Source organism: Solea senegalensis, linkage group LG3 (assembly GCF_019176455.1).
Source record: "Solea senegalensis isolate Sse05_10M linkage group LG3, IFAPA_SoseM_1, whole genome shotgun sequence".
In the NCBI taxonomy this organism is placed as follows: Eukaryota; Metazoa; Chordata; class Actinopteri; order Pleuronectiformes; family Soleidae; genus Solea; species Solea senegalensis.
The window spans coordinates 9,763,399-9,789,505 of NC_058023.1; the positions used below are offsets into that span (position 1 = coordinate 9,763,399).

General features: G+C 42.4%; 2 protein-coding genes and 1 long non-coding RNA gene across 3 annotated transcripts; 1 reads left to right on the top strand and 2 right to left on the bottom strand.

The window, feature by feature from the left end:
* The first annotated feature begins 3,959 nt into the window (after positions 1–3,959).
* On the top strand, positions 3,960–17,326 carry hspa12b (heat shock protein 12B). The gene is made up of 15 exons (XM_044021643.1): positions 3,960–4,208; positions 4,338–4,695; positions 5,851–5,914; positions 6,642–6,724; positions 7,275–7,399; positions 7,484–7,670; positions 7,825–7,929; positions 8,163–8,279; positions 9,369–9,546; positions 12,205–12,291; positions 13,397–13,501; positions 13,890–14,148; positions 14,259–14,362; positions 15,183–15,373; positions 16,204–17,326. Exons 3-15 carry the CDS (start codon positions 5,869–5,871, stop codon positions 16,678–16,680), a joined length of 2,064 nt encoding a protein of 687 aa, XP_043877578.1. The 5' UTR covers positions 3,960–4,208; positions 4,338–4,695; positions 5,851–5,868; the 3' UTR covers positions 16,681–17,326.
* On the bottom strand, positions 14,504–24,807 carry LOC122766628. Its single transcript, XR_006360095.1, has 3 exons — positions 24,797–24,807; positions 24,349–24,350; positions 14,504–14,588 (listed from the first exon to the last, which is right to left on the bottom strand). It is a non-coding gene; the product is annotated as an uncharacterized LOC122766628 (long non-coding RNA).
* On the bottom strand, positions 18,141–23,525 carry cct7 (chaperonin containing TCP1, subunit 7 (eta)). Its single transcript, XM_044021644.1, has 12 exons — positions 23,461–23,525; positions 22,155–22,238; positions 21,994–22,063; positions 21,796–21,902; positions 21,279–21,457; positions 20,972–21,143; positions 20,693–20,857; positions 20,402–20,590; positions 19,936–20,033; positions 19,695–19,827; positions 19,078–19,284; positions 18,141–18,983 (listed from the first exon to the last, which is right to left on the bottom strand). Exons 1-12 carry the CDS (start codon positions 23,464–23,466, stop codon positions 18,753–18,755), a joined length of 1,641 nt encoding a protein of 546 aa, XP_043877579.1. The 5' UTR covers positions 23,467–23,525; the 3' UTR covers positions 18,141–18,752.
* Positions 24,808–26,107: the final 1,300 nt, after the last annotated feature.

A 26,107-nucleotide genomic window follows, 5' to 3' on the forward strand; every position in this document is an offset into this window, starting at 1 on the left:
CAAGTTACATTGTTTGCACCTGCTTATTATAACTGAATGAACAAAATGTGACGACAGTTTTCACTTGCATTAACCTAGCCACCCTTTCTCAAGGTCCTTATGCACTGCTGAAAACCAAACAAGAGGAGACACTCCTAAGTCAGTCACTCCTAAAAAAGGGTTTAATGAGAGGGTGTATTACCTTAAAATTACAGCAGAGGGCGACTGTAAGTCACAGTGTGGTTCTCGTTTATACTGCTGGTGTGGATCAAAATGGTATAGCTGGAACAAAGTAGATAAATAACGATCCTACCCTCCTAACATCTTGTCTGTTGTAGCGTAGACATATTGAAGTACGTAGGTGCAGTACAGTGAAGTGTTCAGGTCAACAGGTCAACTTGATTGCTTATAATCCATGGCAACTAGCTGCAAATGACTCGATTGCAAATTTATGCGTGTAAGATGCATTATACTGCTGAGTCATCTTTAAAAAGAGAACATAAATCATCATTGCAACACATTTCCAACTTGCTACATCATGTTCTGCATTGTTTAGAGGGAGATGGCGGACATTAAATCAATGTTCAAGAAGAGCAGATATCCCCGAGAGAATCTGTTTGCGTGCACGCTTGTGATTTATTCACACTGACCTGTTATACATCTCTTTGGGGAAACTCAGTACAGGCTACAGGTGTGGGTTGTTTCATTGTGGTTCACACGCAACCAAACAAACAGAAACACAAATGAGTCAAATACGTTCCACAAACTCTACAGTGTCGGAGTCTGTGTCTGCACTTCACACATGGCCGAGAGTCATCACCAATCTCCAATTTGAGTTGCAGAGATGGAAAAAAGGAGCCCACACCCATGTGTTGTATAAAGTCATAGAGTGCACAGAAATATTTGCACTCAACGTAATGCACTGACACAACTGTAGTCGCACTCCACTTGAACTGTTTCCTTACTACTGTTCAACGAATGGCCTCCCTCCCCTCTGTCTCCCTCTCTTCCTTTCCCTATGCTTTAAATTACACGCTCCTTTTTAATTTTTGCTTTTGAATCCTAAATCAAAAGTTCTTTCCGCTTTCTCTTACACAACAGCCCAGACTTTATGTCAGAGGGCAGTTGTGCATGTGTGCACATGTGTGTGTATTTTGCCTGTGATCCATTTGGCAAACTCTGTTGTGCAGCATGGGGTGGAGACCCAGGGCCACAGGAAAGGCTGGGGTAAAAGACACACACACACACCATCACATGCACATGAAGAGGAAGTGGCACGTTAACACACACATATACACGCCCGAAGGTACAATGTTGCCTTTATTATTCTCTGCACACACACACACTCTCACACGTTCACGTGTGCTCATGGTGCAAGGTGGTATTAACAGTCAAAAGTGAGGTGCTGTCAACTCTCAGCCTGTAATGAGCTACAGACCCACAGTATATTCAACTTTCTCTGGGACTGTTACACTCACCCCATGACTAGTGAGCTGCCCATCAAGGGTCAGTGGCAAGTGGCAGCTCCTTAAGCCTTACTTCATCTTGAAAAACAAAACACCATTTGACTCTAATTCCCCATCCCTCAATCGAATGTAAAAGCAATAACAAACCAATCTCAGGTCTCTTTATCATGAAGCTAAAATAGCTGAAGAATGCAAAAGATGTAAATATGAGGGGCATTTTAAGACGAATGGGAATTTGTTGTCTGCTTTGTGACAATGTACAGTTTAAAAGGTCAAATTTGCAGTATCGTAGTGTCCCTGTTTGTTTAACATGTTTGCTTGAAAAATGGCACACAACTAAACCAAGTTTCAACAAGTCAAAACCACGATTTCCAACAATACAATTAACAAATCACAAAGCCTGCAAATCCATCCTTTTGTTTTTAACAATGATTTTTTTTACATGCTGATTAAACAGATGTTAAGTAACCATGATAGAAACATATCATGTTCATATCTTTAAATTATCATCCTTGCAACAGAATAACGAGTAGTCACTGTTTCAATGGTGAAATTTGGCAGTGCTTTCACTGTGTCAGCTGGGATTGGCACCTGCGACCCTCATGTGGAGGATAAAGTGGTACAAGATGGGTGGATGGATGGCTATATCCCCAAAATATTTATATGTATCAGCATCAGTGTAGGGAGGGGACATTTAGAGGGTTTTTTCACAGGCTGTGGAGTATATAGAGGAGCAGGAGGAAAATTTTTGTCCTCCACTCAGTGTGTGCGTCTGTGTGAGTGAGTGTGCGTGTATGGGTGTGTTTCCGTTGCTCGAGGTCCAAGAGATAATGTAGAATTCATGGGAGGAATGCAGTCCAGGGGTTCCTTCCTGTCACCTGACTCCATCACTTCCTGCGTTGGGCTTCCTGCGTCTGGACCTCCAAGGAGAAGGGCGAGTCTTTGACAGCAGCCCAAGTCCTGTGTCATTCGGTCTCAGAGGTTAGGAATGAGAAATGAATGACAACCCCAAAAATCAAAAGTACCTCTTGGTTCCCATTGAGAGCAGAGAAGGACACCACTACTGTTAGTCATAAGACAAATAACTGAAGCGAGGTACTGTGGGTAAGGTATTAAATACAACAGTTTGAACAAATAAACATGCAAGAGAGACGAGAGAATAGTGGCCCCTAAAAGAGGGAAGGGGCCGAGGTGTGTGAACAATAAAAGAGGCAATAATGTGAAAGAAAGAAGAAGGAGAATGAGAAAGAAAGAGAGGTGATGGCAGAAGCCATATGGGGCCTCTTGGTTTTTGGGCAGCAAGGGGAGACATGCCAGGTAATGGCTTCCAGACACACACACACACACACACACTAATTCGATTTGGAAATCTGACAGGCGAGGAGACGGAGTGTATGCGGACATGTGTGTGTGTACCAGGGGCCCTTTTTCTATGTACTAAAGAGTTCTAAGTTCCTCAGTGCATTGGTAGTAGTGTGTGTGTGTGTGTGTGTCTGTGTGTCTGTGTGTGTCTGTGTTACATGCATTGGGGTTAATGTATGCTTTCAATCACTGCTCTACTGGGGAGAAATCAGATCCCTGCAGTGCTGATGTGGACTCTAAGTCACATACACACACACACACACACATATTCACAGGAGAAAACACTTACAGCTAATGGGAAAGAATGCAGCAAAGGCTTAAGTTTTAAACTGAAGAGAATAGCATTTCATAAAATAAATCTGCTTTCCAGCTATCCTTGAGTATATTGTCACCTTTTTCAGTGCTGGTGTTGGCATCTCCTTACACGTAGATGCAGCCACACCAGCCCCTCTTTTTGATTTATACGTAATGCTAAACAGGCTCCCTGATGTTGCTTCATGTTAAAACCATAGTGCATACTATTAACATATCAACAAATAACCATACATTCACACATATTGAGTTCACACTATACTTATTAAATCGATCAGTGACTTGTTACATGTCACCACAGAGCGAGGCAAAAGCAACATTGTGCGAGTAAAGCACAAACAGGTTTGACCACGGAAAAAAAGCAAAAAGCTTTCAGAAGTGAATTCTACTGCTCGAAAAGTACGATAATTCACCAGATTCTTGCCCCCGCCCTCCTCTGTGCTGCCACTGTATACACACACAATAACACTCCTTCAGACATGGGGCCCCCTGAGCATCTAGTCTGGATAGTCATTTCACGGAATTTCAAAATAAAAGTTTATTTTGGTTGGAACAATATATAGCACATAATAATTTATGACGCAAAACAAATCTACTCACATGAACATACAGAAATAACTCATTATAATTATAATATTATGCAGTGGGACAAATCTGATGTAAACTACCTCTGTGTTGTCATATCTGAGAAAATGATCTGCTGCAGTGTTGTGTAAGCCTAACCCAAACAACAACTGGTTGCTTCCTGCCTTTGTCTGCAACGTAAGAAAGTTATGCATTAATGTCATGCAAAGGTTATGTATGGGAGTTACCACAGCATGAAGTCCAGTTAAGACAGGAGGAGTAGAATAAGAAACAACAAGGAAACAAAAAAGTCAAAAAATCACGTGAAGAGAACAGGGAACATGAGAAACTGAACCGAGGAGAGGACAAAATGATAAGAGAAGCAAAGAGGAAGAGCTAATTAACCAGAGGAAGAATAAATGTGGAGGAGTGTGAGGTGGAGAGACAGGGCAAGATGACTTAACTGGGATACACTGCCTGCTCAGGATTACTCCACTCTTAGACACACAGCAACATCCCAGTGAGGTAAACCCCCAGCATTCCCTCTATACACTGTCACAGCCAACAACTGGTGTGCGCGTGTGCGTGTGTGTGTGTATATATATGCTTGAGTGTAAGTGTGTGTCACCACTTTTCTCTGACATTCCTGTGCAGAGCAGAGAGACGCTGAGCTTGGCTGCAGCGAGACAGAGCTACAAACCAAACTCGACTCGGAAAAACACAAGGAGGAGAAGAGTGAACACAACCTACAGCTCGTCTTTCTTTCCATTGCAACCTCCTTTTATTTTTAAATTTCACCTGTGGGAAATGTGCCTGTAACTCAGCTGAGAATTTGTTCACGTTCAACAACAGACCTCTACAAAGCATCCTCTTGTATCCCAGTTACACTTTCTTTTAATCTCTTTCCTGGAGGCGGATTTTAGACCTTGGATTGGAGTTTGGGAATATCATTGAAGAGGTAAAAAAAAAAAAAAAAGGACAAGAGCATAGAGTTGCAACTGCTTACAAAGAGGTGAGTTTGATTGCATGTATTAAAATTGATATAGTGTAATGTTTGCAGCCTGAATGTCTTCACTTTTAAACTAAAAATGTCTGACTACTTTTTGCATGAATGGTTCAAAATGTCAGAAACAAATGCACATGGTAATGATAAAGCCCCCCCACTAATTACCAGTAAAGTTCACACTCTTTCTCCACGTACATGAAAGTGAGAGATCTCCTTTGTTAATGGAGCATAAAATTGGAGTGTGTTGCAAAATCTCTCCCTTATCCCACATCTCAGGGGCAGTTTGAGCTGTTTGTTCTGCTGATGCCCAGCAAGACTCCAGTCGTGTGTGTCTGAGAGAAGTAGACAATCAAAACAAGACACGAAAAAGGGGGTGTCACCCCTTAACTTAAAATGTTCGAGGGGGACAAAGATGGAGCAGAGGAGACGTTGCTGAGTTTTGTCCTCTGCGTGCATGGTTTTATCATCAAAGTGCAAGGACAGTGGTGGGAAACAAAAGCGAATATGACGCACAAACACATGCACAAACACATGTAGTCAAATATTTCGGGCATATGCTCGAATGAACGTGCAAAGATGTTGCATGCATGTAGGCATGAAAAGGATGTCAAATCAATTTATGGTCTCTTTCACACTCTCTCAAACACACATACTCACGCACACTTGAACACACAAAGCGGCTTAAACAAACACATCTTTGTTTCATTGCACTCATCTGTTCAGTTTCCTCCTGGCTCCAATCACAGGCTGATCCAATGATTCCTGCACTCCAATACACACACACACAGGTTTGCTGAAGTGTCTAACCATAACCTTCATAACCACAGTACAAATCTTTGACACACAAATCTTTTTAACACACACGCACGCACACACATAGTCAGTACATGTTACATGCCATATTAATGTTATTTTTAAATTCCTGCTCTAATCAAACAAAAGTGACCTCTGAGCAAATGTTTAAAATGCCCTCATCATTTTATTGTGTTTCTGTGTGTGCCTTATATTGTAATTTGCAACCATTTACCATTTATCTTTCATAACTTAAGTGTCAAATTGATAATTACTGAATGAAGTCAGATTTATGAAGTCATGAAGCAGGGTTAATCTGTATCACTCCTACATTTAGCATCATGTTGGTGTTGATGTGTCTGTCTGCAGACCCTGGCTCCTGTAAAGATGGCTGACGTGGTGCAGCCAGATCCAAACAGCCTGCAGATCCCGGGTGAGACACAGTGTAAACACACTGTGTACACACACACACACACACACACACTTAACTACGATCAAAGTGACTCACTTCTCTCTCTGTATCTGTGGAAGCGTGTACACACTGCCCTCTCCGTGTCACACTCGACATTCCAGTCGTTCCAGTTCATCACAAACATTCACTCTCTCAGGTCAAGTGTGTTTATACCCTGACGTGCCAATCTCCACAGTGTTTCTGCATATTTGTATTAGAATGTTTGCTGGTGCTGCATTTTGCAGTGTTGTAATATAACATACAAAGCACAAATACTTTGTTAGTATACTTAAGTACAAAATTCACTTATCTGTACTTTGTTATTTATATTTCTGGCAAATTTTACTGTTACTCCACTACATTCCTCTCACTATCTTGGTTACTCGCTACACTACCAAATAAAATCAGAAGAAGAAGAGTTGGTTATGGTCTGTATTTATATTGTGCTTTTCTTGCCTTGATGAGCTGCTTTACACTAAGGTTTTGCCATTCACACATTCACAAATCATGGTAACTCCATGGAGCAATCCTAACTCACTTTTTTAATGCTTAAGTACATTTTATATCAGAAAAGTTTGGATTTTGATACCTAAGTACAGTAAAGGTCATATAAGCATTTATACAAGACTAGCATTTTTGCATGATTACGTTTTGTGCTGACAAGATTTAAATCTTCTCTTTTCTCTTCCTCTATTCAATTAACGTACAGGTGACGATCTATCGGCCCCTTCATCGCCGGCCACAGCTAGAAATGACTGCAGCATCACACCAGTCACACCGTCACCCTCGCCTGTAAGTACACACACACACACACACACTCACCACAGATGTTCCTACACACCCTTCCTCTTCCTACTTCTTTCTTAATATAGAGCTTTTAAACATGACTTGTAAACCGACATCCACTTTGCAGTGTTATTAGTGGTTTATGATAAAACGCTCACACTCTGTGAAGGAATATATACATACATGTCACTGAGGGAGAAGGAAACATGAGCGCCCTTCAGGACTTTCAGTCGAAACAGGAGAAGGGTGGAAAAACAGGCAGCCTCCTAGCGTCATTTTGACATAGTCTTCCCGTTTGCTTGATGACGCCAACAAGGAAGTAAGAATTACAGCCACCAGAGGGCGACGCCTCTGGTTGCTAAAACAAGTCAGTTTTAATTAAAGTCCTTGAAAGACCTTGGTTTAAATCCAACCCATGATTAGTAAATACTGTGTGGATATTTTATTTCTTTGATGAAGAAGGGAGGAGATGACTGATCAAAGGAGACAAAACAAAATAAATGAGTTGTGTAAACACAGAAGAATTCCTTTCCTCCTGTTTGTGTCTGTATTGCAGAGGGTGGAGGTCCGACCGAGGATGGCCTGTCCGTTCTCTGTCGTCGTGGCGATAGATTTCGGGACGACCTCCAGTGGCTACGCGTTCAGCTTCTCCCAGGACTCAGAAGCCATTCACATGATGAAGTACGAGTTTGTGTACATTTTCTTTACTCGTATTCTCCTCTACCTTTTCCTGTTCTTGGCATATTTTTCCTTTAATCCATGCAGGCGCTGGGAGGGCGGTGACCCCGGAGTGGCCAATCAGAAGAGCCCAACGTGCCTGCTGCTCACTCCTGATTTACGGTTCCATAGTTTTGGGTTCGCAGCCCGGGACTTCTACCATGACCTGGACCCGGAGGAGGCCCGGCACTGGCTCTACTTTGATAAATTTAAAATGAAGATTCACAGCACAAGTGTAAGAGACAGACCAAGATAGTAAAAGGGCAAACGTTACAGAGAGATGGAAAGAGTTTAAACATTTAAAAGCAGTGTTTTACTGCTTCCCCTTTTTACAGCGGTGTAAAAGTGATGATCAGTAAGCATCAGTTGTGGCTGTTTTTGGTATGCAGGACCTCACCATGGAGACAGAGCTGGAGGCGGTAAACGGTCGGAAGGTCAGGGCCATCGAGGTGTTTGCTCACGCTCTGCGCTTCTTCAGGGAGCACGCTCTAAAGGTACACTTTAAATGTGTGAAGATTGCGGTGTAGTTGCCCCAGAGTGCACAAGGTTACACTTAAGAACTAACTCTGAATCTGTACTGTGCAGTTTGTTAGCGTTTCGCTGGTGACGCCCGGTGACATTTCCGTGCTGCACACAAAACACGTTACGTAGTTTCAGTTCACAAAGACCAGAGGCAGAATCATTAAATCGTCCATTTAAACGTAACTTTTTCTTTTCTCTGTTCCAGGAGGTGAAGGACCAGTCTTCATCAGTGCTGGAAGGAGAGCAGATCAGATGGGTCATCACTGTCCCCGCTGTGTGGAGACAACCTGCCAAACAGTTCATGAGAGAGGCTGCATACCTGGTACACACACACAATATAATACTTACGTAGTTGCCATATATGTTGTAGTTTATTGTTATGAATGTTAGTTTGTTTGTTTTTTTAAAAGGTGCACAGTTAATTTAAGATTTACACATGTTCACTCACCTAGAGGAAGAAAGTAGTGTGTGTATGAGGCAGACACACGCACACACACACACACACACACACGTACGTGCAAACCTCCTCAGTGTCCAGAACATGTTGCAGTGACTTGTAGGAAGTGTGTATGTGCGTAGACAGGATTGCAGGGGGTCCTATTATGATGCACATCAATGAGAATGGACCAGTGTGTGTGTGTGTGTGTGTGTGTGTGTCCATGGGAAAACCTGCACACAGTCTCCACATAATCCACATAATCATAATCTTCCATCCACTCGCCCTCGGGTACATACATAAATGTTCTAATGCATACACACTTTCCCAGCATGTTCAGTGCCATATATGCCCACACACCCTGTGCTGGCTCCTGGCTTGATGCCGTCGGGGCGTGTGTGCTTCCTGCTGGTGATGATGTCATCAGAGCGAACAATGAGGGAGAGCGGCATACAAACACAGGAAGTCCAGACCCCCACCCTGCACACACACACACACACAGTCCAGCCATTCAACTTTACTCCTAATACATCAAGACTAATAAACCCCTCCTCTCCTCTCCACTCCTCTCCTCTCCTCTCACTCCCCTCACCATGTGTTTATTTCATATGTTTATGTTGTACAGCTGTCCTTCAGCTCACGTGTGGTTTTTATTGTGCTCATCTGTTTTTTGGATCGTTTCATTTGTCTTCTATGAGGGGCTCTATGTTGTAAAGATGTCATGTCATAACCTGTCAATTCATTTCAAAAAAAAAAAAAATTTAAACCCATGGGGGGCCTAATCAAGCACTCATAAAACCATCTTAAAATAGCTAAGAATATTATTTACTCTCTCTTTTCCCTCCACACATACTAAAAAAGAAGGCTGAGGTGATAGTGGGGGGTGACGTTATTGTATACATATGTTGACGTTAATGTATACACCCCTTAAGGACTTGGGCATTGTCATCTCTGTGTCTCTCTTGTCTGCTTCAGGGCGGCCTGGTGTCCCCCGAGTGTCCAGAGCAGCTCCTCATTGCTCTAGAACCAGAGGCTGCATCCATTTACTGCCGCAAGCTCCGCCTCCACCAGGTGCTTGACCTCAGCTTGCAGCCGATGACAAATGGCCTCAACCTGGACGGGCCTCGGCCCTTTGACTCCAGCTTCAGACAGGGTATGAGGGAGAGAGAGGGAGTCTGTCATTAGCATGAGCATGAAACCACAGTGTGTTCCTGGAAATGTTGATGTTTGACCTAAGTTGAGGATTGTGGTTTGTGTGTGTGTGTATGTGTGTGTGTGAGAGAGAAAGAGAGAGAGAGAGAGAGAGAGAGAGACATACAGCTGGTGGTTTTCTCTCAGATGACTTTGTGGTTGTGTGTGTTTGTGTGTGGAGCTGTACAAAGAAACAAACAACTGTGGAGCAGCCAAACATGTCATGTACAGACAGAAGTAATGAAGAATGGATGAGGGATGGATGGATGGAGGGAAACATCCACTGGGAGACAGGAAAAAAAGAGCTGAATTCACAGTTTTAAAAATGATTCACTGTGCGATAAAAGTACTGACTCAGCAGAGCAAGACACAACATAGATAGATAGATAGATAGATAGATAGATAGATAGATAGATAGATAGATAGATGTAAAACCATAGATAGATAGATAGATGTAAAACCAAAACAGTGAGATGAAAGAAACGACTCACAGAGCAGACTGGAGCTGCAGAGTCTGCTCATGTCTGCGTGACTTCATAAAGTCGCCACTGGGTTTATTGTTGTTTTAACAAAAAAAAAAGGGTTTCTCCTGGTGATTTCATAAAGGGAAACAATAGCATGAGAGGCTGCGGCAACTCTTTTGTCTCGCAGCTCATGAGTGAAAACAGCGTCTTGACCAAACCTCTTAACATTCAAAACGTGTGAAAGTGAAAAGGCAAAACTCTGCAAAGGAACAAAGAGCGATTCAAGGCTGCAAGGGAAAAATGGGACTGACGAATAACCCAGCGAGCAAACATGCTGCTCAAAATCCCCTGCACAGACTCACTCATACATATGCAGCCAGTGACACACACGCACACACACACACACATGCAAAGACACACACTAAACACAGGATATTGTAATTGGAACAAGGTGCAGTGAGACTATGATCTCACCCCCTCCTGCATGGTCTGTCATTCTCTCTCTCTCCTTCCCTCGTTCTCAATGTTCTCTCTTTTCCCTCCTTCCTATAGTATTTGCTCTCGCTCTCTTCCTCTCAGACTTTTCCCCGACTTTCTTGTTTGTGAGTCACTTTCTCTGCCTTTTGTTGTAAGTTGTGGGAGCTTCGTCCCGTGTTTTCTGCAAGGAGACTGCAAAAAGACACGCACACACGAGTAAACACACATGCATGATGGCATACACACACACACACACACACTAACATTTGGCATCACGCACACAGTTTTTACTATCTTTAGCTTTTCTTCCACCTCATTTCTTTTCCAAGGATAGCACTGGGGAGTCATTACACACACACACACACAATGTAATTTACACACATAGACCCACATGCACACATAGATAAAAAAAAAAATTGTTGTTGTTTCATGTAAATGGTTTCCAGACATGGGTTCAGTTTATCACCCCTGTGCCCTCTCTCTCTCTCTCGATTGTGATGTTCTTTGCTCAGCTTCATTTACTATGTGCACACACACGCACACGCACACACACACAAACACAAATACACATACATTACCTCCTGCGTCATGAAGGGTTCTAACAATGTAAGTTATTGTTGCTCAATAGGCATATAATCACAATAACAATCTGTTTTTTCTGTCTTTGTGGTGCAAATACTCGCAGGGGTTTGTGGGAACGTAGGAGAAACCGCTTTTCCCTGAATTATGCAAACCCTTCACTCCAGAGTGTCAAACCTATGACTTACAACACACTCACACACACACACAGGCACGTTGACATCGGGGCCACAGCTTCTCTCTACGAGTGTTTCCAAAGAGCCCGTTCCATCAAAAGACGGAGAGGGAGGTATATTTTATCCTCACATCCTCCCCTCGTGTCTTTGATCTACAATAACTCCTCATCATAAAGCCATTATGTCTCATTTTATGACTTCACGCGCCTGCACAGAGGCACGTTCATGCGCTTGCTCTGTCAAACAGGCTGTCAGGTACTTTGTATGTGTGTCACATGTGTTTGAGAGCATTCTGCTTTTGTTGGCCTACGTCCATATCCCTTTATCTGCCAGTCAGGGAGAAGTACAAAGCTAAAAAGTGAGCGTGATCTCCATTTCCAACAAATTCCAACAAGTATGGTATGTTGTTCTTGTTTTCCTTGGACTGAGATGCTGACGAGAGCTGCAATATTATGACAGTTCTTAAAAACATACTATGTAAAGGATAAGTTCTGTTTTCATTTGCATTGGATATTAGTTAAACACAAGCTTAAGTGTTTCCCCCCCACTGTATGAACATAGAAAGACAGAAAGGAAAAAAATGTTTTCATGCAGGCAAAGCAGTGCGAGGTAGTGAACGGTGGCGATGTCTCTGAGGACGTGCAGCTGGAGACTGTCCATAAACATGATTTTATTTTTTGGAAAGTTGGGCTTATACCAATATTCCAGGGGGTTAGGAATTCCTCCTTGTGCCCCTGGGGCCTGGAAATAATAACTGTGCCCCTGAAGCCATCACAAAAAGATGGGCACACTTCAAAAATGATCAGTTTCACGTTCTCGCCAGGAAAATCTGGGTTTAAAGGCTCCTAAGTGAGTTTATATTTTATCAAACGTATGTTGTTTGTGCACCTGTGTGTTTATTTGTTTGTGTGTGTGACATTCTAGCGAGGGAGCAACTGAGGCGATCCAGACACAGCAGGACCTTCCTGGTGGAGAGTGGAACCGGAGAGCTGTGGTCAGAGCTGCAGACTGGTAAGGCTATGTGTGTGTGTGTGTGTGTGTGTGTGTTTAAGTCACTCTCAACACAAACAGTCAGACAGAAAGACCCCACATGTCGGACAGTGCTATTGATGGTTTTGACCTTTAACCCCTGCAGACTGATGTTGAGAATTGGACTCATTTACTTTCACATTTGTTTGACCCTCAGTTTGTTACTTTATCATGCTGTGGATCATTTCCTCTTTCTTTTCCATTAATTGTGCTTCTATTGAGTTTGTAGAATATAGGTGTTTAATGACAATGTCATAGAAAGATGAGAGTGTGTGATAAAATACAATACATTATATTTACACTAAGCTTTTTTTTGTCTTAATCTAATCTCTAATTGTGGCATAAAATGTAACTGAACTTGCCAAAAAAATGATGAAACTGCAACTCAGCATTTGAAATGTGGCTCTTTACCTGGTGCTCTCACTCTGTGGCATGTGGAAAAGGGCTAAATGTTATATTTCACAAGAAAAAGCTGCAAAGTCATCACAGCCAACACAACACAAAATTCAATCCCAGAGAGGGTATAATCATAAATATGATCAATTGGGCTCATAAAGTTTGCTGGTTTTTCTCAGACTGAAAAAATGTGAGGAGCCAGATGAGTGTCCCTGCTGACCTCTTCGGCTCCCTTTCCGATCCACACACACACACAGACAGAGAGAGAGGAAGGACCCAGCCCACGGGACTCTGCCTCTGCTCTGTAAATAAACCAAATGAACAGAAAATGAGATTTAATGTACTTCTCTCTCATTTTTTGCGTTCTCTCATTATCTCACTCTTATTCTGCGTTCTATGCTGTCGTGTTTAGTTGAGGGCGTGCTCGGCTGAACCAGCCAACTGTACACCGGTGCTGATCATATCACACTCTCACAGAGGGAGCGCAGAAAAATCACAGATGCCTGATAGTTGTTTATGTTTCCAAGTCGGCCGGTTGATGGATTAAAGGGGGAAAACGATCACTAACACACACACACACACCCTGCACATTTCACAAAAATCAACCTCCTACGTGGATTTGTTCCGATAAATCTTGCACAAAACAAAAGCGTTCATAGATTAAACGTGTGTCTGTGCTCTCTGTGTTCAGGCGACAGGTACATTGTCGCAGACTGCGGAGGAGGAACAGTTGACCTGACTGTCCATCAGATCGAGCAGCCGCAGGGAACACTCAAAGAGCTCTACAAGGCTTCAGGTCATTCTTTTCTGTTCTGTCCAGGAACTAAGAGTCCAGTGTGTAGGAAATAGTGACATCTAATGGTGTGAAACTGCAGATTGCAACACATGTAGGGAGTCCTCTGGCTTTCATATACCAGAAAGGATATTCTCCTTTTTCATTTGTGTATGTGTCAGGCTTGTTTGTCATGGTGGTGTAAATGTCTTGTCTAGAGCATTTTATTCAAACATACATGTGGGTAGTATATTACATTTCTGATAATAAACCCTCCTACATGTTACACTGGGCCTTTAAGTTAAAAAAAATGACTTCCTTTGGAGTTATTTATTTTTTTTAAACTTAAAAGTAAAAATATAAACCTGTATATCTTGATGATTGAAACTCTTCCTCCTCTGCCCCTGTGCAGGTGGTCCTTACGGGGCCGTTGGTGTGGACTTGGCCTTTGAGGCCATGCTCTGCCAGATCTTTGGCGAGGACTTCATCCAGAGCTTCAAGGCCAAGCGTCCGGCCGCCTGGGTGGACCTCACTATCGCATTCGAGGCGAGGAAGCGGACGGCAGCACCAGGCAGAGCCAACGCCCTCAACATCTCCCTGCCCTTCTCTTTCATTGATTACTACAAAAGGCACAGAGGGCAGAGTGTGGAGGCCGCGCTGAGGAGAAGCAAGTGAGGACCAGGGTCAAGGAGTGTGTGTGTGTGTGTGTGTGTGTGTGTGAGATGATGTGTGAACAGATTTAACACTGAACTGATCTGTCTCTCTCTTCTCCGTATATCAGTATGAACATAGTGAAATGGTCGTCCCAGGGAATGCTGCGTCTCACACAGGAAGCCATGAATGAGCTCTTCCAGCCCACCATTTTCAACATCGTCAAACACATCGGTAAGAAACCGCAACAAGAAGAAACAACAGCCACAGGATCCAGAGTTCAGACGTCTGACATGAAGTTGCACTAATCACTAGCTACTTATTGGGCAGGAAGTACATGATGGTGAATATACTGTATCTGCAGTAAGTATGCGTGGATCAGACCAGAAACAGCTGTGGACCATAAAAGCCAAACAATTAACTCAAAGGAGCGAGAACACTGTGGCGAGCTGAGGGGATTCTAGTTTGATTAATGCAGCTTTGGGCTACAGAGATACAAACAAGTCCATCAAAGGTTCAATGTGTAAGAATTAGTGACACCTCATCATAGTGAGAATACAGAGTGCAACAAACAATCACGTCAGGGATCTACAGAGGAACTTCACATGCCTGAAATCTCTCTATTGTTTCTTCCTTCTTCTTCAGTAGCATCAGGTGTGCAGTGTAAGCTTCTGCCTCAAAATGTCACTTTGGTGAAACGTGATGTTCTCTCTAACGAGCAGCGTCAGTTGCACAAATAGCATGTAGACCTCGGGCATAATTCAGTATTCGATTACAGTTGATGTGACCTCATTTGTTTGTTTATTTGTTCAGCCTTGTCAAGACAGAGGGAAGAAAAATGGCGAATGTCTGTTTTAAATCAGTCACATTCCAGTGGTGCATTGAAAAGTGTTCAGCTTTGCTGGTGAACCTCAGAGCGACAAAACATGCAACAGAGAGTGAGGGGCAAAGAAGGGGGTCTGAGGCATTCCAGAGAAATACTAGTGAAAACCAAATGTGAAAGAAGAAAGAAATCTCTTCTTTTTTTGTTTTCTCCTTCCCTGTTTCTTGACAGAGGAACTGATGGCAAAGCCGGAGGTGCGAGGTGTGCGTTTCCTCTTCCTGGTTGGAGGTTTCGCAGAGTCGCCCATGCTGCAGAAAGCAGTCCAGAAGGCATTAGGACGGACATGTCGCATCATCATCCCCCACGACGTTGGGCTGACCATACTGAAGGGCGCAGTGCTCTTCGGGCTTGATCCCACTGTGGTGAGGACTCAAGAGAACCTGTTACAATCATTCACATGCACAAAAAAACCTGCTCATTCACTTTGAATCAAGCAGCAGCAAAGTGCACTGTGGGTTGGTGCTTTGCTTTGCTCAAGTTTCTGAACGTCACCCGATCAAATTACATTTAACGTTAAGCTCTCTGTTGCACAACATGCCCCCAGACAGTCTAGTATAAAGTACCAAAGAGGAATACTTGAGTAAAAGTACTTTTGACTTTTGGTAAACCTGATGCACAGATTAGCTCAGTGGTCGGGTCCACCTTTTTTTAATTGAAGACAACTCGCTAAGACTCGGCATATGTAATACGTAAAGCGCTTAGCCAGGCTTCACTTGCTCGACTACAGTTTGTTCAAAGCGCCGCTGCTTGGCTTTGAACTGGTATGAAAAATAAGAGCACATTTCTCAAGTTTCAGCATCATTTCATTGGCTCCCAGTTCATTTTCAATTTCCATCCATTCATCCATTTTCTACCGCTTTATCCTCCACATGAGGGTCACGGGGATGCTGTGCCAGTCTAAGCTGACATAGGGCGATAGGCTGGGTACACCCTGGACAGTTCGCCAGACCAGTCCATCACAGAGCCAACAACATATTGCATGTCTTTGGACTGTGGGAGGAAGAAAACCCACGCACACACGGGGAGAACATGCAAACTCCATGCAGAAAGGCCCGGCGAACCCAGGCCTTCTTGCTGCAAAAGCAATAGTGCTAACCACTACACGAACCATGTGGCCCCATTTTTCAGATTGATTTTTAAATACTTTTATTTGTTTTTATATGACCTGTATTTCACAACCTTTCACCCACAGGTTCGAGTGCGTCGCTGCCCCTTGACCTACGGCGTTGGTGTGTTGAACCGCTTTGTGGAGGGGCGCCACCCTAGGGACAAACTCCTGGTCAAAGATGGACGTGAATGGTGCACGGACATCCTCGACCGCTTTGTGTCTGTCGACCAGTCGGTGGCTCTCGGTGAGGTCGTGAGGCGCAGTTACACGCCTGCTCGTGTCGGCCAGCGGAAGATCATCATCAACATCTACTGCAGCGCGACAGACGACGTCACGTACATCTCTGACCCCGGTGTCAGGAAATGTGGGACGATAAACTTAGACCTACCAGAGCCATTACCGCAACCACCAGGAGCGGTGGGAGGAGCCGGGGGAGGAGTCCCGGAGAGAAGGGAGATCAGAGCGACCATGCAGTTTGGAGACACAGAGATCAAAGTCACCGCCGTTGACATCATGTCTAACCGCTCTGTCCGGGCTTCCATAGACTTCCTGTCTAACTGAGGAGGAGCAGGAAGTGGGGGCGAGGAAATAACTGATTCCAAAGATAGAAAAAAAAAAGCGGTACTGTGGGAGTGGAAAAGGCCTGGACCTTTTAATGTGAATATTCACACCTTATGATTCAAGACATTCAGACTTCTCATTCATTCATTAGAGCAGAGAAGTGATGATGAGAGGGGGAAAGTCCATCAAAGAACAAATAACATATGTTACTAACGAACTGATTCATACAAGTGTAAAGTCACATAACAGCTGGTTGTAAATCACTGTTGTTAAATGTGAGGAAGAGGAATCAAAGAATCCTACCTGAGGAACATCTGGAGAAACTTTACCAACACAGCATAAATACTACCTGGAGTGAGACTCACTTATGTATATTCAAAGTCTATTATCTTTTCTCTCATACAGTTAACATTACCTCATTTAAATCCTATTTAAGCGTTCATAACATTGATGATACTACCTGGACTGTTTGCTTTGATTGCGTACCACCTAGTGGCACAAAGACTGAACCACGAGTCACACGGTAGGAAGGACTGACACTGCATAATTTGAATGTGCCGTACAGTCTTTAAAAAAATGTAAATCTCAAATATGTCTCTTCAGTATTAAAAAGAAATGCAGTCTGTAATTAGGCTGTGAAGCGGAACATGCGGTATTTATGTTGATGTTTCTTTAAAAGCTTTAACTTCCCACAACTGCTATACTTATATTATGGGGGCAATGGGTCAAGCTGTAAACACAACACTGACACACCCTCTCACTTTGTTCACATAGTGAGAGGGCCACGTAGATGTTAAAATATATACATATATATATATATGTATATTCATCCCCATAAAAGCACCACAAGTTGAAAGTTATGCATTTTGGAGTGATTTTTGCTATCGCTCTTATATGCAGAAAATCAGTAAACCACATCCAATCAGCTAAATATATCACAGGTGGACTCCTCAAGTGGGAGTTCAGTGCAGAATGTTGGATTTGTGATTACATAAGGATGCAATATGACAATATGACATCTTACACCAGTGTTTCCCACACACCAGAGCTTGTTGACGAGCTGATCATCTGAATCAGGTGTATTGGAGCAGGGCAACATCTAAAACATGCAGGGCAGTGTTCCTTGAGGACCACGATTGGGAAACATTGTCTTACACCACAACATAAAGACTGGAATTTGGAGGAAATTTTAGAGACAACTAGCGCTCTAGCAGAAACAGTCGGCTGGTGTTGGTTTCTAATTGGAGATTATAGCCTGACACATCGCAGTCAGACTGACCTTTCCACAACATGAATGCTTTAAATATCTGTATTAATGCTTATGTATAAAGCAACTTAAGAACCACTCGAGCATGTTGAGTGAACGTTGTTCTCAGTGTCTCTCAAACAGTTCAGACGACTGTAAATGATCGTTTGTCAAGTGCACAGAAAGACACGTTATCACCTCACCATACACACTGTGTGATCTCAGCTGTGACTTTATTGATGAAGAATGATCCAATAAATAGTTTCACACAGCTTAAGCAAAGAATGGTTCACACATCTGCTCACAATCCCATCAGTGCTTTACTTTGCATGTTACAGTTTGAAGAGAAACAAGTGGATTAGAAATGACAACGGCTCCTTCAGCTCAGAGAAGACGACCTGACCTGAAGGTGACAGGGAGTGTGTTTACTTCAAAACCAAGGGGGACTGATATCATTCCATTCAGTAAAATACAGTTTGTAAAATGTTTAACAGACGTTAGCCAAAGCTTCATTACCAAAAGAACTACTGGTGAAAAAAAAACATTACAAAAGAAATGTCAGCCATCTTTGAAATCATTCAAACATGTCATGATTCACGATCGCACGGTGAACTTTGCCATTTCCCCTTTTGTTTATTTGACCACACCTGCCATTTGTAATTGTGTATGACTGGACACAACAGCTCATTTTATCTAGAATTCAAATCTAAATTCAGCTCAAACATCTTTGTTCCAATGTAACATGAACATTTATAAAGACACAATCATCACTCTGAAGTTAGATTTCAATTCCAGTCTAAAATGGGGGTTTTGTTCCTTCTGCCTCTTAATGAGCATGGGGTCTCCCGCGTCCTCTGCCCCTGCCGGCACCACCTGGAGGACCATCCATGGAGCTGCGGGGGTTCTTGATCGTCTCATCGACCGACAGGATGAGGCAGGCTGCCTCTGAAGCGGAAGTCAGGGCGTTGATTCGCACTATGGACGGCTCCCAGACGCAGCCAACAAAGTTGTCTGAAATGTCCTCACTGTTGATGTCCACACCGTACCACATGCCGCCCTGCAGTAGGGGAAGACGGGCGAAGCACAGTTTTAAAAGAGGTGACCATGAGCAGTGTTGCGCGGGATTATGTGAGCATGTTTTCATGTCGTACCTGAGCGTGTTTGGCGCGTAGTTTGTTCAGGATGTTGGTGGCATCGAAGCCGGCGTTGTCACACAGCTGTCGGGGAATGATCTCCAGAGCCTTGGCGTACGCTCCGATCAAAAGCTGCTGCTTTCCAGGGATGGTCCTGGAATAATCCCGCAGGTATCTCGACAGCTCCATCTCGATGGCTCCTCCACCCGCTACAATAGAGTCATTCTGGAAACAGGATCAATACAGTTAGATTGTTTTAGTGTATGAAGAGGGGTTGACAACAAACCAATCAATAGAATTATTTTGTTTTTTATTGGAGAGCCTCCCATTCCTTCAACCCCAGGGACTAGAGGTTGCCAAAGTTTGAGGAATAAATTCCACATGGACTGAAAGACACTCATACACATTTTCCACATAAACAGAACTTGCAGGCTATAAATTCAAATCAAAAAATCTAAAAATCATCGAGTTATCACACATGGTAAAGGGAGGAGGTGAGCGGAGGAGTCTCACAATATATCAACATCTCAAACTAAAGAACCTGAAAATCCTTTGTATCAAACCGATCAAATTATTTTATTTTGACTAAAATCTTTATAAAAAAGGTGGAGTGGGCAGTTACAGAGTTCACTGACCTTAATGGCTCTGCGTACGATCATGATGGCATCATGCAGCGATCGCTCTGTCTCCTCTGTGAACTGTTCGGCTCCGCCTCTCAGGATGATGGTGCACGTCTTTGCCTTTGGGCAGCCTCTGAAGAAATTATACCTGTAGATGCAGACGTGATAGGTGTGAGCTGTGAGACGGTAGTTATGGATTACATTTAAATAAAAAAAAACAAAAAAGGAGGCATAAAATAGAACATGTCTCTCTGACCTCTCTCCTCCAACCTGGACTTCCTCAAACAGTTCACACTGTCCCAGGACGTCTTCTGTCAAAGCTCCCACTGACGTCTGAATGGAGCCACCACAAGCCTGGAGGTCAAATTACACACACATTTATGAATATGATGCAAAATGACTCAAAATAATGTTCCATTCAGTAAACACTAATAAAAAAAGCACATCTTTAGCAACACATATGTGGTCATCTGGTTGTAACACTGGGCAAGTCCATTATTTGGCATGAACTGATCTTAATTGATCAGTTCATACCAAAAATGTGGGCTGTTGCCCCCTAGTGGATGATTGAAGGTAATAAACTTGGACTCACGGTCCAAGTTTAGTACCTTCAATCATAGGTCATCAAAAATGTTTTCTTTTTCACTCATTATAAAGAAAAGTGTCCTGTTGTTTTTTGTGAAGTTAGAGTTTGGGAAACGCCTGCATGGACTAAGTCATACCATCATGGTCCTCCTCAGGTCCTCCTCCTGGACTCTGCCAGCACAGAACAGGTCTCTGTCAGCAAAATACTGGGTGGCCACGTCACCGATTGGCAACTTTGACAGAACCACCTTGGCTCCTGACAGATGGATCTTCTCCAGTTTGTCGTAGAGGATGTTCCACTCTGCGTCCACAATGGCCTGATAATCCTGCAGAAACAAGAGAAAAAAGGGGGACATTTCATACAGCTTTTCTGGTAGATTTCTACTGCTTTCTGCCAACATCCTGATGCAGTGCTGCAGTCTTCATACCTCCACAGACTTCACGCGAACCTCGGCGTTATCCTTCTCAGCCTTGAGCTCCAGCTCCACATTGAGCAAAGCAATCTTGGGACTCTCATAGCGTTTAGGCTGCATCTCAAACCCAGCGTAGGAGAAGGTTTTCTTGAATGCAACCCCAGAAACCAACTGGGAATCCTAAAAAGAGTACAGAAAAGTACTGAGTACTACTCTTACATAGCAAAATGAAAGAATAAGGGGAGAAAGGGGAGATTTTATTTATTGCCAATTGTTGACAGGTTAATTACCAACCTCAAGTGCTCCTCCCTGGACCTTCTTGATGCCAATCATCTTCAGAGACAGCAGCTCGTCCAGAGACATAACAGCATCCACCACCATCTTGGAGAAGAAATCCTTCTGACCAGCAATAAGCTTGGAGTTCAGGGCTGTGGCTGCACATTTCTCCAACAACTGCCTCTGCTCTCTGTGAGGAAAAAAGGAGTTTATAAAAGCTACATATTACTCAAACTTAGGGATACAGAGTATTATACTCAATGGATGAGTACAACTTCAAACAGACCAACAATTTAAATACATTAAACTATCACTGAGCACTCACTGCTTATCATCTTTCTTCACGGGGACAGCGACCTCCTTGATCTTGCTCACAGCGAGGTGGGTGGCGGTGCGGAACGCTCTGATGATGGTCTGAGGGTGGAGACCCTCCTCCACATACGGCTTCAACTGCTTCAGGAACTCAGCAGCCAGGAGGGTGACAGAGGTGGTGCCGTCTCCAACCTGAGGATTGTAAATAAGAAAATGTATCAGTTTTAAGATTTTAATTTTTAGATTGAGAAATATGGATTGAAAAAAAACACTATCAGCTTCCCCATATTTATGAATTTCTAAATAAATGATGAAAGTCTTGAAGGTCTCATTGCTAGATGGATATAGATTAGTATATTCCGAGTACAAGATTAGCCATCAAAAATCTTCGAGGAAGAAAACAGCTGTTTTGACATTAGGTTGTATCCTGGTGTGTAGGTGACATTTCAAGCCACATATATGTAATTAAAGCACCAAAATGTTGATTTTGATGTCACAAGGATTTTAAAACACATGCACACATTTCTCACCTCAGCATCCTGGGAGCGAGCAATGTCCACCAAGGTCTTGGCTGCAGGGTGAACCACGTCCAGCAGTTTCAGGATGGTGGCTCCATCATTAGAGATTGTGGCCTTACCTTGAAAAAAAATAAAACATTCCCACATTGACAAGGCGTTTCTAAACCAAATTTCCCTTTTATCTATATAGTGCCAAATATCTCTGCCGACCTCTGCCATCGACCATCAGTTTGTCCATCCCTCTTGGCCCCAGGGTGGTCCTGACAGCCTCTGCAATCACCTGAAGGGGAGAAAAAAAGACAGCCATGTTTACACACCAAATTGGAACGGAAATAGCTCCAAATTTCTTTGAGAAAGGACACTGTTGTAACCTGGCAGGCATTGATGTTACTGATGAGTTGGGGAATGCCCTGAGACGTGTCTGTTCCCTCCTTCAGCAGGATAACCGGTGTAGGCTGGAGAGAAGAAATTAATGACAGGGAAAAAAGGGGAGAGAAATAAAGTTGATTCAACTGTCAAAAATACTTGCACACATGCAGACAGTTTAATTCTTTATGCACATCTGACAAAACAGAATTGTTTAAGATGGCAAGGAAGACATTGACTACAAGGAAGAACCTCTAGACGATGTGGCCAGGGAAAGGGAAGTCTGGGGCACCTTAGTAGAGCTGCTACCTGATCACGAATAAGTGGTTGACAATGGGTGGATGTATATTAGGGTTGGGAATCACAGGGGTACCTCACTTTCCGATATGCAATACATGGTCCACAATACAATTCTGTTATAATCAATACATTGCAAGACAATCATATTGTGATACATCACAATATGTCTACCCGAAGAAATGAAAAACCCTAGCGTATTTATATTGCATGACAGCCCAGCCCTTCCTCAAATTGTGAAAGATGCATGGAGATGTAATTCATGGGTATGATGCTACTGCTAATTTCCCCATGATCAGAATATTAATAAACACTGCTAAATGACTGTAACAGACTCCAGATTACAACTCCTGAATACAAGCCTGAAGATAGACATCACTTGTAAATTGACAGATTATGAGATGATGGCTAATGGCAAATCCATTGATTATCAAATTAAGTACTGACACATAGAGGCCTTTATTTAGTCAGTATTTTACCAAACTTAGCCAAGAGATGCTCAGTCTCAAGAAGACAAATCACAATGCTTAAATAACCACAGCAACACATTTAAGTTATTGGGCATTCATTTGCTCTACAAAGGAAGAGCTAACGTTTCCAGTGCAGCCATTCAGACAATAGTCTTACAATGACACAGCTAACCCACCCAACCTTTAACAAACACAGACGTAAATGAAAGCGCTAAGCAAGTTGACGACGTAAAAACTACATTAAAATTATCCTAAAATCTTAACTCAAGAAATAACGAGTCGAGCACACTTTATTGTATACTGCTAACATGTTAGCTCGCATCGTATACGCCCATTGACAACGGGAAATCCTACGATGCTAACACAGACTAGCATAAAATTAACAATTCTTAAGCATAGTTTCAATTAAATAACAGCTTCAAGTGACTGTCAGGAAACGTGATAGCACAACGCAGGTAATTTGGGTGTGACAGATGACAGACAAAGAGCACGATGGACGTGGATTGAAGGTTTGAGTCTGGAGCATGGATGCTAACTCACTCACCATCATCTTTGCGGTATCTTCGAGAAGCTTTCAGCCGGCTTTTCTGCCCACAATGCATTTCGCACGCGATAGGCGCTGTGTGTGCGTTCAAGAACACGTCGCGAGTTTTCGTCAACGATTTGAAAGATCCTTTTACTCACCACTTTCCTGTATCAAAACAAAGACTTATTGATGAACCAGCTTTTCTGGTGCAATCAAAGCTTTCATTACAAAGGCCCAGAGACCACACATGTATATTTATAGAACATAGTTTGTGTTTTTTAAAATATTATTTGCTTTGGTTGCTTTTATATTCAAGTATTCTGTCAGTCAAAGCACTTTGTAAACTATTAATATAATAAAAATAATAATACCACACATTATTATGAAATGTAATGTTCTAAAATTGGAAAGGAAGGCACTGACTGCACGGTTATTTAATGTAAAACTGAGGAAACAATTTTGTGTTTATAGTAGATAAAGTGATCATTTATATCATTAACTGCATATTATGATCAGTCCTCAATGAAATCAGACTATACTTGTAATAATGAAATATCATATTGTAAAATTCTAATTTTAAATAGTTTGTCAAAATCAAATCCAACAATATCTGTATGATTATATAATTGTAGGTCATATCAGGTTGCTTCAGTAATGGAACATTGCCATTGGAACCTGGCACAGAGATCATGTGAAATGTTTTTCATGTTACTGCCCATTAACGTGTCATGCTGAGCAGCAGTTTTTACATAAGGTGCTTTAAATGAAACAGTACATTTGGAAAATGTGCAATTATTATGAGTGCAATGAACCACCTTCAGTGTGCTATTTACTCTGTGATTTAAATCTTTTATGCTTGTTTTTTCTGCATCAGGAGCAGAGGGCTATCAGCTCATAACCTTTAACCACTCGAACAATGTTTAAACTACATAATTGTAGTCAAGGCAAATGGGACATAGATTATTCAAATGTATGTTTATTTGTAGCCAAACTATTGCTTAAAACATGTCTTTGTTCCAAATGAACCCACATTGACCTTTTCTGGTATTAACACTGACCTTGTCAGGACCAGTAGTCTTCAGGGACACCAAAACCTGGTTAGAATCAGGCAGAGCCTCATTTCTGAGGAACTGGCCAAGTTTAGGTCTAAGATCTGAGTTGTAGTGAGATGAAGGCTCGAGTTAGGCAGTAAATGGTTATGGCTATGGTTAAGGTCAGGGATGATGCTGTTTTTAGGATTAATAAATGTGATTCAATTATTCACGTTAGTTTTGTGGAACTGTTAAAGTGCCAGTTGACCTACTTCACAGATGAGCCACGTTTGTGATGAAATCACGTTACCGTCACTCATCACACACTATGAGATCTCAATTTGCACTGTGCTATGCTGCTATGTAAATACTTTTAGTTATAATTCTATTCCTTTTGTAATTTCTTATGTATTTCAATATTTCATTGTACTCTCTTTTTTTCAATTTATATTGCACTTTTTTTCCAGAGCCAATAAAACAGAATTTCATCTGTTGAAGTGAACAACACCAAATGAGCATAATTCTAAATTTATTGCTGTCAAGAAGATGTCAATGGACAATGGATTTTGAATGCATTTGCTGGGGATGCAAAGAAATGATTAAACGTTGGTGGTGATCCAAACATGGATCTGAACTCACACGTGTGAGACCCAAAACAAGACTCACACTCAAAGGGTACAACAGTTTCTGCACTAAGGACATATACACTGAGAAAATGGGATACCAAAGAATACCAAGAAGATTACAACAATTCTGGTACAAAGGCTCTGCCAGGGAGCAGAAAAGATCATACACTGGGAAAAAAACTGGCTCAAGGAAAAACTGGAACTCAATATAAACAATAAGACGCAGGTGAAATGACAAAGTGAGTATATACTGAATGGAAAAGTGCAAAACTGGACACAGGTTCAAACAATTAGAGTGGGACATGTAGAAAATTGACACAGGAACAGGACCTAAGTAATCTCATATGCAAACAACAAAATGATTACCGAAATAAAACAGGAAATATCGACTGAATGACAACTCAAATAATATACAAACATGTGACCCAGATGTAGATGTAGAAAAAGTAAAAGTTTTTAACAAGGTTGGGGTTCTTTCTTGTGTCGTGCATCAGTCAAAATGAGTCAAAGGTCACAAATGCTTTAAATTTCTCACTCTTAATTAGTACAAAGTACAGTACTTCCAAAAAAAAACATACTCAAGTCAAATTAAAATTACAAATTTTAATTTTAATAATATTAAAAAGACCCCCACCGGTCCATCACAGGGCCACATACAGAGACAAACAACCATCCACTCTCACACTCATTTGCCTAATCGCCAAATTCGTATTGTTACATTTTATTTGACCAGCCTGTGCAGGTGGAGCAGAGGCTCCAGGTAACCACAGCTAGTTGAAGCAGCTACTACCAGGGGCATATACTGGCAACTAAACACACGAGGTGAAACCACTAATTTCAGAGGCACACACATGACGGAGGGGAGGTAATTGAGCGTAAGGACAGCTTGGATGATGGCGATGGTGATGAAGGCCCTCCTCTTCTTAGAATCCGTCCCTCCTTTTCCTCTTGACTTGCTTGTCTTTCCTTTGTGTTCCCCTTTCTTGTCCATCTCTGCCATCACTCTGT

Bases quoted from the DNA above. Each gene is read 5' to 3' on its own strand.
- cct7 (XM_044021644.1), bottom strand. The intron at 20,034-20,401 runs GTATGACTTAGT...TTTGACCTCCAG, and splicing joins ACCTGAGGAGGACCATGATG to GCTTGTGGTGGCTCCATTCA. The intron at 18,984-19,077 runs GTACGACATGAA...CCCCTACTGCAG, and splicing joins TACGCGCCAAACACGCTCAG to GGCGGCATGTGGTACGGTGT.
- hspa12b (XM_044021643.1), top strand. From the start codon at position 5,869: ATGGCTGACGTGGTGCAGCCAGATCCAAACAGCCTGCAGATCCCGG. The intron at 8,280-9,368 runs GTACACACACAC...TGTCTGCTTCAG, and splicing joins TGAGAGAGGCTGCATACCTG to GGCGGCCTGGTGTCCCCCGA. The intron at 14,363-15,182 runs GTAAGAAACCGC...GTTTCTTGACAG, and splicing joins CAACATCGTCAAACACATCG to AGGAACTGATGGCAAAGCCG.